An 11,753-nucleotide genomic window follows, 5' to 3' on the forward strand; every position below is an offset into this window, starting at 1 on the left:
TTAAAGAAAACACGTTTGCCATTTGTCAGGCATGATTGTGAAGTAACAGCTAAACTAGGGTTGCACAATATAGACAATATATGATATAAATTGAGCAGACGATTGAGCTTTTAATACTATTGTTATATCGGGATAATGCACGTTGATGACACATTCAATCTGTGTCTCACAAATTTGACAGTGACAAGAGAACAACGGCGTCCTCGCTAGCAAGCTAGCGGCTAACATCCCTCCACAGTACAAAGCTGCTTCAAAGTCAGCAATCCTCGCCTTTTACTGCGGCAACTAAACTGTGTTTTTTAGAAGTATCACTAAAGGACAAGGACTAGCTAAGCACGCGTCACACACTGTAGGAGGATACAATAAACCATGCCAATCGCTAAGCTAGAGCTTTTGAATGTAAACAACAGTGATGGATCGATACAAACATTGACAATAATGGTACCGAGTAAAGTATCAGTTTATAGTCAATACTACAATCATTCGATTAATATTTTTTATTATCACAAAATATTTTTGTTTTTGGAATTGTTTACAAACTCAGGAAATAAGTCCCGGATTTTAAAGGGGAACTGCCCTTTTTTTTGGAATTTTGCCTATCATGCTCAACCCCTATGGAAGACAAGAACACATATGTTTTTCTTTTTTATGCATTCTAATTTGTAATAAACGGCAAGTACGAGGTGGCTAACAATGAAGCCATAAAGCTCTTTAAAAACATCCAAAAACCGCCAACAATATTCTACTCAGTGGCCGAGTGGTTAGAGTGGTTAGAGTTAGAGTGTCCGCCCTGAGATCGGTAGGTTGTGAGTTCAAACCCCGGCCGAGTCATACCAAAGATTATAAAAATGGGACCCATTACCTCCTTGCTTGGCTTTCAGCATCAAGGGTTGGAATTGGGGGTTAAATCAACAAAAATGATTCCCGGGCGCGGCCACCGCTGCTGCCCACTGCTCCCCTCAACTCCCAGGGGGTGAACAAGGGGATGGGTCAAATGCAGAGGACAAATTTCACCACACCAGTGCGACTTATATATGTTTTTTTCCTTCTTTATTATGCATTTTCAGCCGGTGCGACTTATACTCCGAAAAATACGGTATATGTTTTTTTCCTTCTATATTATGTATTTTCGGCCGGTGCGACTTATACTCCGAAAAATACGGTATATATGTTTTTTTCCTTCTTTATTATGCATTTTCGGCCGGTGCGACCTATACTTATAGTCCGAAAAATACGGTAGCTCTTACAACTACTGCTACATGTTGCTTAGTGTTTCAGTATAGTTGGATCTGCTTATCACTCAGCTTCTAAAACCTGTAGGTCATCCTCCGTATATTCAAGCTATAAAATATTAGGTTTTGTGTCATCATTTGTCCCAAAGTAGTCATTATTGGCTCACGTAAAGTCTGCCATAATTAGTGATAGTTGTTGATTTTGAAGGAAATAGTAAACGTTGTGATTCGTCTGTAAAATTAAAGCGCTGCTTGAATGCTTAAAATGACCAAATTACGTAAATATTACATGTTATCATAAATGTGCCTGTTTCATATATACTTACAAAATGTATATATAAAACGTTGATGAAGGTTTTTAGATATTTTATAGGTGAAATAGATTGAATCCAATTACCTTCATTGTTTGTTGACTCTTTCTAGTGTTTCTTTACAAAATAAGAATTCATAGAAAAAGAAAACATATGTGTGCTTGTTTCAAATAAGTATTGTGTGTGATAGGCAAAATTTCCCCCAAAAAGTGCAGTTCCCTTTTTAGGGCAAAAAAACACATTTTTTAAAGAGACAATATTAGGAAATAATTAAATGTACAATTTAATTTATATTATTACACCACCATCCTGTGTTTTTGTCTGATTATAATTGTGATCAAAAATGTAATTATTAAATTATGTTGAAAATGTAAAGTATAAGCATTTTGTAAGGCCGATACAGACCCTGTGACTTTTTGGTATTTGATCGATACCTAAATGTGTAGCATCGCCCAAAACAAATGCAAAGTATCCAAACAGAAAAATAAGTCCCTTTTACATTTTTCTGATAAAATAAAAAAAGAAACATAATAAAAACTCCACAAAGTCAAAACCCACGGCATGCTCGTTGACTCAAGACTCAAGAGTACATCTCCACACATAAAAACGTGCCTTAGCTAATGCTGTTGGTCCTACGACATGTTATAAATAATTGCTTGATAAAAAAAATAAATCCTGACTCCAAATAATCCACAAACTCAGTACAGTTGCAGTTATCCAATGTTGTACAAGTGATACCACTAGCAAATTAGCACTAGAAGGGGGAAGGAGAGTGCACAGTTGCAATGACCTCGTGGGAGTATAGGACAATGGTTAATTAAGTGCAGTTATGGCAAGTCATTGACCAGTCAGTGTCAACTGAAATTTCACAGCATGCTGGACTGTGGTTACTTAAGTGGAACATCAAAGACTGAGCACAATTTGTTTCTGAATGTGGTTGGACCTGCAATAAAAAAAAAAATTCTGCAGAAAATAATGCAAATAGAATTGGTCTGTTCAAGGATTAGATAATAAACCCTTTTACTTGGTGTAGGATTCAAAGACAGGTAATGACTGTCATCAGTAGAATATAAAGTCTGTAACTTAATCTTAACTTTAAGGACGGGTAAAAAAAAAAACATGTGGTTGGAAAATCAGCCAATATTGTCCTAATTTTCAAATCCCTTGAAGGCACTTTTTAACATCTGATTTTTTATTTATATATTTAATGGTGCATTTCCCCCATAAACCTAGTTAGGACTCCGAATTGTTTGACTTTAGGTATCCCGCTCTATTTACACAAGCTGCACTTTTACAGTAGGTAAAAAGGCCAGCTTGTCTTTGTCCCTGAAGGAAGTTTTGGCATTCAAACTTTCTTACCCGTGTGGTAATCTGTGATCCTCTATGGTCTCCTGAACATAATTATTCTAAACAATGAAACACTCTCCTTAAAGTGTATTTTTTTTAAATGGACTTGTATTTCAATGATGACTTGTATACATCTCCTCCATTCCTTCTAGGACAAATCCTACACAACATGTTCTTCACTACATGTTGCTGCTTGATAGAATATAAAATTTAAAAATACAATAGCTCAGTACTACCAGCAGAACAGTGAGGACATCAGTTGTGACTGCACACACAGAATATATTGTTTCCTTGTCCGACCTGTTTAGCAACATTCTGCTGCCACCTGCTGGATGTGAGGAATACATTTCCACTTTCATTCCTGTTTGTCATGGTCTGGTCCTGTCAGGATTTGGTGGATTGGAGGAAGCCACTGGCATGGCAGGTGGGCCACCTCGGAGAGAAATATGATGCCTGGGTTCACCAGCCAGTCGACCGGCCTATCAGACTCTTTGGAAACCCTTTTATGGAGGCCAGCACCAAGACGTCTTGGTAAGACTAAAATACTTTTTTTAATACAAACACAAGAAAGATTTCCAGACGTTTATACAAATATATCCATAACCTGAAGTGGATAAATGATTATTTAAGTGCTAATTGGTTTTATTTGTTCCACATTTTAAAAAGTTATTGAGAATGGACACACTCTTTTTCTCTCTTGTAACAACAGGTACTGGGTGCCAGTAGTGTGGCTTCCTATTGTGTTTTATCTTTGTTGGTATTGCTACACCTCTTTGGCAAAAGGCACCACAAGGATCGCCATCACCTCAGGTAACAAGTGTATTCACCACTCAACCACCCAAGGCTCTCTCATTGGCACATACCCCATATTCAATTCATCATTTTCATATTGTGTGTGTGTCTGTGTATCCACAGATTTCTCTGTTTTGGTCCATAAATACACTTTCCTGATATTCTTCTTGTTGGGCTGGTTCATGTGGTCATTCATTGAGTACTGCATCCATCGCTTTGTCTTTCACATGAAACCACCAGCTCATAACTACTACCTCATCACCCTACACTTTCTCCTGCATGGGCAGCATCACAAGGTACATACTGCATTCGAGGCTTTCTTTTGAAAACAAAGAATTGGACAGTTCTTCATTCTACTATGTTTAGGAACAACTGCACACAAAAAAAAGAAACTATCTGCGCCAATGAAGCTCTCTTACATTTTCGTACCACTTACCAATTATCTACAGCAAATGTCCTGACAGGTAACAACAGGTATTATTGGGAGTGTCAATTTACTTGAGTATAATAAGATAATATTCAAGAAGATTGATGAAAACTGTGTTGATCCCCTATATTTATATTAATCTAAGGTAAAAATCTGATAATTGTGCATCGTCTCGGTTACAAATGAACACATCTGTGTACATTAAGGGTGTAACAATACGTTTTAATAATTCGATTCGATTTGATATTTTTGGTTGCCGATACGATTTAAGGACCATTATTTTTCTTTTTCGAACGATATGACATGAATAGGTTGAGTAGCAACACTAAATTGGCCCTAGTGTGTGAATGTGAGTGTGAATGTTGTCTGTCTATCTGTGTTGGCCCTGCGATGAGGTGGCGACTTGTCCAGGGTGTACCCCGCCTTCCGCCCGAATGCAGCTGAGATAAGCTCCAGCACCCACTGCGACCCCGAAAGGGACAAGCGGTAGGAAATGGATGGATGGATGGATGACATGAAATGATTCAGTGAGTTGAAATCAATCCAGTAAAAAGCAAGCAGTGTGACTGTGAAATAAATACTGAATACTGGACACTGCAGGTAAAGTTGTCTATATTCCTGTTATTTCTTGTAAAGGCTAAATGGTATGAATAAATTATGGATCCAAACAAGCAAGCAAACAACAATTAATGGCCAATGCATTCACATCTTATTTGAATAAAGTGCACCCAACACTTTAGGTTGAATTAACAATAGGAAACTTTTTCTGCTCTCATATTTAACATTCAAGAAATGTTCAATAAAAGTACAGTAACCAACATTTTCACAGTAGAATTACCTGCTAAATAAAGTTCGCCGACCCGGCCATACAGTTTCTGTTCTCCGCCATGGCGTTGCCAATGACGAACAGCGTCCCAGGTGTGCAGAAGCATGTATGCCATGTAATTGACCTGCTCAGTGGCCTTGTGGTTAGAGTGTCCGCCCTGAGACTGGAAGGTCTCATGGGTCTCATGGGTCCCATAAAAATGGGACCCATTGCCTCCACTCAGCATCGAGGGTTGGAATTGGGGGTTAAATCACCAAAATAATTCCCGAGTGTGGCCACCGCTGCTGCTCTCTGCTCCCCTCACCTCCTCGGGGGTGAACAAAGGTATGGGTCAAATGCAAAGGGTAATTTCACCACACCTAGTGTGTGTGTGACTATCGTTGAGACTTAAACTTTAATTCCTGTTGATGGGGTTGGCCCCTTGCTTCCATATTTCCATAGCCTCCTTCATCCATCTCTTCTATTTAGTTATTTCTGCTAAAATGACTTCTTCTTGTGTTATGGAAGTCGGTGCGTTGCCGTAACTTGCTGAATATTTATGAAGTAATGCATTTGATTGATAAATGGTAATCTGCTTTCAATTATCAAAGATGGATTATATAGATCATGTCTCCAGCTTTGAATCATGTCTGCTCCTCTTCTCCCCAGTCTCCATTTGATGGTTCCAGGCTGGTCTTCCCCCCCGGCCTGGCGTCCTTAGTGGTTGGAACTTTCTACACAATTTTGTGCAACCTGCTGCCAGACATGATTGGGAAATCTGTGTTTACCGGGGGACTGTGCGGCTACGTGGTGTACGATATGATCCACTACTACCTTCACTACGGCTCTCCGAAGAAAGGCTCTTACATGTACGGTCTAAAGGCCTACCATGTCAAACACCACTTTGAGCACCAAAGAGCAGGTGAGGACTACGGGTTATCTACAAAACCCAAATCCAGTGAAGTTGGCACTTTGTGTAATTCGTAAATAAAAACAGAATACAATGATTTGCAAATCCTTTTCAACTGATATTCAATTAAATAGACTGCAAAGACAAGATATTTAATGTTCCAACTGAGAAAGTAATTTTTTTTTTGCAACTAATCATTAACTTAGAACTTAATGGCAGCAACACATTGCAACAAAGTTGGCACAGGCACATTTTTACCACTGTGTTACATGGCCTTTCCTTTTAACAACACTCAGTAAATGTTTGGGAACTGAGGAGAGCAATTTTTTAAGCTTTTCAAGTGGAATTTGTTCCCATTCTTGCTTGATGTACAGCTTAAGTTGTTCAACAGTCCAGGGTCTCAGTTGTGGTATTTTGGGCTTCATAATGCACCACACATTTTCAATGGGAGACAGGTCTGGACTACAGGCAGGCCAGTCTAGTACCCGCACTCTTTTACTATGAAGCCACGTTGATGTAACACGTGGCTTGGCATTCTCTTGCTGAAATAAGCATAATAACGTTGCTTGGATGGCAACATATGTTGCTCCAAAACCTGTATGTATCTTTCAGCATTAATGGTGCCTTCACAGATGTGTAAGTTACCCATGCCTTGGGCACTAATACACCCCCATACCATCACACATGCTCGCTTTTCAACTTTGTACCTATAACATTCCGGATGGTTCTTTTCTTCTTTATTCCGGAGGACATGACGTCCACTTTGCATAGTAGAGTTTTAACTTGCACTTACAGATGTAGCGACCAACTGTAGTTACTGACAGTGGTTTTCTGAAGTGTTCCAGAGCCCATGTGGTGATATCCTTTACACACCGATGTTGCTTTTTGATGCAGTACCGCCTGAGGGGATCGAAGGTCCGTAATATCATCGCTTACGTGCAGTGATTTCTCCAGATTATCTGAACCTTTTGATGACATTAAGGACTGTCGATGGTGAAATCGCTAAATTCCTTGCAATACCTCGTTAAGAAATGTTGTTCTTAAACTGTTCGACAATTTGCTTACACATTTATTCACAAAGTTTTGACCCTCGCCCCATCCTTGTTTGTTTAATGGAAGCTGCTTTTACTCCCAATCATGGCACCCACCTGTTCCCAATTAGCCTGTTCACCTGTGGGATGTTCCAAATAAGTGTTTGATACGCATTCCTCAACTTTCTCAGTCTTTTTTGCCACTTGTGCCAGCTTTTTTGAAACATGTTGCAGGCATCAAATTCCAAATGAGCTAATATTTCTAAAAAATAACAACTTTTTCCAGTGCGAACATTAAATATCTTGTCTTTGCAGTCTATTCAATTGAATAGTAATTGTAAAGGATTTGCAAATCATTGTATTCTGTTTTTATCTACGATTTACACAACGTGCCAACTGGTTTTGGGTTTGGTAAAAGTTAAGTGTCGTCCAATGCGTAAATCTAATTCAAATTTCTCCAGGTTTTGGAATCACCTCCATGTTCTGGGACCACCCCTTCAACACAGTCATCCCCGATGAGAAATTTGAATCCTAATGATCTCCGCAGGAAGATTGATCACCAAAGCTCCCATTAAGCCTTTAAACAACCTGACATTCTTTCCAGCCTCTGCACTCACACCTTTCTCGTCCAAAGTGAAGATGACACCGCAGCCTATGCAGTTAGTCCAGCTGCACATTCCAATTTGCTAATCGGTTTGCGCCACACTCGCGTGTGCATACCCTTACTGTTGCAAGGCATTTCTGTGCCATTTTCCCCCCGAACCCAATCTTCATCCATCACTGCTGCTCCTTTAACCACACTTACCTCCCCTCTCAGATGGCATGTTGGCTTGTCAGAATGCCATAAAATACAACTGCGACCCTTAAGTTCATTATGATATGAAGAAGCTCTCTGACCAAAACTTTTCTTTGCTAATATCGTTGCTACATATTGTTAAGTCAATTGGCATCTAGGGTTGCTTGGAGAGAAAAAGAGGATAAAAGGAAGTGACAGAAGGTGTGTGAAAGTAGAATAGCGGGAGTGAAGAAAACATGTCTGTGGATATTCTCATTCATCCAGGTCATTGTATTCACAGGACATTCAATTGATCCCAACTGGACTGTTCGGTATGTCTCTCAACTAAATAGCCTTCAGCAGTTCATGCTAGTAGACATGTTACGTCAATCAAACTAGGGATCTAGACATCTGGTCAGGACACTCCTCACTGTTTTGCCGTCACCTTCATTGTCCAATTGTTTTTGGTGACTTTATATACTTTGGACCTAGACGTTGAGTCCGTGACATACATGGCGGACAATAACTGATACAGTCTGCTTTGCCAGTTCAAATGCATTTGCCGTTTTCCTGGACGGCCAGGTAATACAAAGCACACGCTACCTTTTTTATCACATCCACGGGAGCTCGCATTCTCGTTGTCTCTCCTTCGACAAATGGACGAAGTTTTTCCCTAAACAGAATCACAGCTGACCCGGCCGAACCTTCGAAAGTTCTCTTGCCGTCTGAGAAGTGTTGTATCCGAAATAGCTGCACTCGCTTTCTCTTAAGGTATTCATGTGTGATTTCTACAACCGTTTGTACAGACGGAAGGAGAAACACGGGTATATCTGGATGACTCGCCTCCATATTTCCAGTGGTTAGCTCCGAGTTTTATTACATACTTTATTATGAAGCTGGCTGTGGCGCGTTCTTTCTGATGTCACTTCCTGTGTGGGCGTGGTCTTTCTGGCGTCACTTCCTCTCGGAACTCACTTTGTAAACGATCAATAAGTCCATACAAAGCTAAGTGCCGGAGATTCAAGAATTACATGGCTGACTTACCCGTGTAAAAATTAGAATAGACATAAAATACATAAAATAGACATGGCCCCAGATTTGTCAGATCAGTCCAGCTGCAATCCATTGACTGCCCTGAGAATAGTGACGGAAAAGTAGGACAGAGGGTAAGAATATGTGTGTGACCTGGGTGCCTAACTCCCAGTGGAAACAAAAATCGTTGTAGTTGTTGCTAGAAGATTCATCCAACATTTTATCCATCCATCCATTTTCTACCGCTTGTTCCTTTCGGGGTTGTTTTAGATTTGATTTAACCGGGATTGTTGTCTTAAGTGTACCGTTCTCTATCCGTGGCTCTAAAAGTTCTCTACGGGCCATATTTTGATATTAATGTTCACTTTTTCGCGTCATCTTTTCATCAATACCGATACAAAGTTGTAAAAATGTTTTGTAAAATGCTTTGTAAATCTGATTTGTTTGTCAATAGCTGAAGTTTGACGTCGGCATGGAGTAATTCCCAGAAGAATAGCAAACAATGAATGATGTCAACATCCTCATCCATGTCAGGGAGACACGTGATGGAATGAAGTCAGCTTGTCAGGCTTCTTGCTGGGGGAGACTTTGGGGTCAAAAATCACAAACTCATCATCCTACGTGACAGCATCGGTTTGTTTTTACTTTTTTTTTTCCAATAATTTTTACATTCAATCACTGCAGCTCCCTTGGAGATGACGATGTAACACCATCTGACTGCAGCATGAAGTCGTGATCACAGCTGGCGGATCCTCAGACAGTTTCCTCTTAAGCATTACCGATAACTAACGCAGAACAACTTTATGTATTTTGATTAAAGAGAGAATATACTTTAATCAACTATTTTACACAATACTGTATAAGTATAGACTATGTAAAATAACATTCAAATTATCACGCAATGCTTTGTACCCTTTTTGAAAATTAACATTTTCAGTTAGTGCAATCTAATAGTTTTTGTACTTACTGCTTCTCACTAAACTCTGAAGAATCTCACCTTTGCTCACAGGGTGGATGGCTGTTGAATTAGCACCAATATGTTCACCAATCACCAATATTCATATTTCCTTCACGTAACTGATCACTTCTATTCATGAATATTCAAATACAAAAATGTTGCTCTAGAAAGGCCTCCAAAATGAACAAATGTTACTAACAACGGTCATATGTAACATCTATTGGAATACCATTGTTATAATTATTCAATTAACACAAAAAACTAAATTTCAGCTTGTTTCTGGCAATGAAAATTGTCTTATACTCAATTCAGTAACGTGGAGTATCTGTTTACTCGAGCATCTCATACATTTAATGTTGCTGTTTTAAATGTCCATGCAAATGTATTTGTAAATAAATGTCTATATTTATGATGTTGGTATTTGTCATATTTATTCTCTGTTGCGGGGACAACAGCTCCAGCAGAGACCCCTAGACTTCCCTCTTCAGAGCAACATTAGCAACTTCCTCCTGGGGAATCCCAAAGCGTTCCCAGGCCAGAGAGGAGATGTAATTCCCCCCATCTGGTCTTTGGCCTGCCCCTGGGTCTCCTCCCAGTGGGACGTGCAACAAGGACCTCCCTAGGGAGAGGCTTGTGAGGCATCCGCACGAGATGCCCGAACCACCTAAGCTGGCTCCTTTCCAAGCGAAGGAGCAACGGCTCTACTCCGAGTCTCTCTCGGGTGACTGAACTTCTCACCCTATCTCTAAGGGAGATGCCAGCCACCCTTCTGAGGAAACTAAATTTGGTCGCTTGTATCCGCAATCTTATTCTTTCGGTCATGACCCACACTTCATGACCATAGGTGAGAGTATGAATGTAGATAGCTCGGTAGACCGAGAGCTTTGCCTTCTGGCTCAGATCTCGTTTCGTCACAACAGTGCGGCAGAGAGACTGCAATACTGCCCCAGCTGCTCCGATTCTCCGGCTGATTTCCTTCTCCATCTTTCCCTCACTCGTGAACAAGACCCCGAGATACTTAAACTCCTCCACCTGGGACAGAGTCTCATTCTCTACCTGGACTGTACAAACCATTGGTTTCCTGCTGAGAACCATGGCCTCAGATTTGGAGATGCTGATCCTCATTACAGCCGCTGAACACTCTGCTGCGAACCGATCCAGTGAGAGTTGAAGGTCACGAACCGATGGTGCCATCAGGACCACATCATCTGCAAACAGCAGTGACGCAACCTTTAGCCCCTCGAGACGAATACCCTCTCCGCCATGGTCACGACTCTGCCTAGAAATCCTGTCCGTGAAAATCACAAACAGGATAGGTGACAGAGCGCAGCCCTGGTGGAGACCAACGCCCACTGGAAACAGATCAGATCTACATCAAAGCACCCAGATACAACTCTTGCTTTGGTTGTACAAAGATTGGATGGCCCTCAGCAGGGTCCCCCTCACCCTGTACTCCCTCAGCACCTCCCACAGGATCTCCCGGGGGACCTGGTCATACGCCTTCTCCAAATCCACAAAGCACATGTAGACTGGATAGGCATACTCCCAGGCCTTCTCCAGGATCCCCGCAAGAGTAAAGAGCTGGTCAGTTGTTCCACGACCAGGACGGAATCCACATTGCTCCTCTTGAATCTGAGGTTCAACTATCGGCCTGGCCCTCCTTTCCAGTACATTGGCGTAAACTTTCCCAGTGAGGCTGAGTAGTGTGATATCCCTGTAATTAGCACACAACCTCACGTCCCCCCTTTTGAACAGTCTGCCACTCCCTCGGCACTGTCCCAGACTTCCACGCAATGTTGAAAAGGCGTCTTAACCAAGACAGCCCCTCAACACCCAGGGCCTTCAGCATTTCTGGACGAATCTCGTCAACCCCCGGAGCTTTGCCACTGTGGAGTTGTCTTATCTACCTCAGTGACTTCACTCCGAGAGATCGACGTCAATCCCCCATCATCCTCAGGCTCCGCTCCTGTCAGGGAGGGTGTAACGTTTGTAGTTGGGTTCAGGAGTTCCTCAAAGTGCTCTTTCCAACACCCTACGACTTCCTCACTTGAAGTCAGCAGAGTCCCATTCTTGCTGTACACAGCTTGGATGGTTCCCTGCTTCCCCCTCCTGAGGTGCCGTATGGTCTTCCAG

At 41.3% G+C, this 11,753-nt stretch overlaps 1 protein-coding gene across 1 annotated transcript in view; it reads left to right on the forward strand.

Annotated features, from left to right (window-relative positions):
- fa2h (fatty acid 2-hydroxylase) overlaps positions 1-9,169 on the forward strand; it is a 58,875-nt gene extending 49,706 nt beyond the window's left edge. The window contains exons 3-7 of the mRNA XM_061969829.2: positions 3,279-3,421; positions 3,600-3,700; positions 3,806-3,978; positions 5,584-5,836; positions 7,317-9,169. Of these exons, the coding sequence (XP_061825813.1) occupies positions 3,279-3,421; positions 3,600-3,700; positions 3,806-3,978; positions 5,584-5,836; positions 7,317-7,390 (744 nt within the window). The 3' untranslated portion in view covers positions 7,391-9,169. The remainder of the gene's footprint in view (positions 1-3,278; positions 3,422-3,599; positions 3,701-3,805; positions 3,979-5,583; positions 5,837-7,316) is intronic.
- Positions 9,170-11,753: the final 2,584 nt, after the last annotated feature.

Source organism: Nerophis lumbriciformis, linkage group LG10, assembly GCF_033978685.3.
Source record: "Nerophis lumbriciformis linkage group LG10, RoL_Nlum_v2.1, whole genome shotgun sequence".
In the NCBI taxonomy this organism is placed as follows: Eukaryota; Metazoa; Chordata; class Actinopteri; order Syngnathiformes; family Syngnathidae; genus Nerophis; species Nerophis lumbriciformis.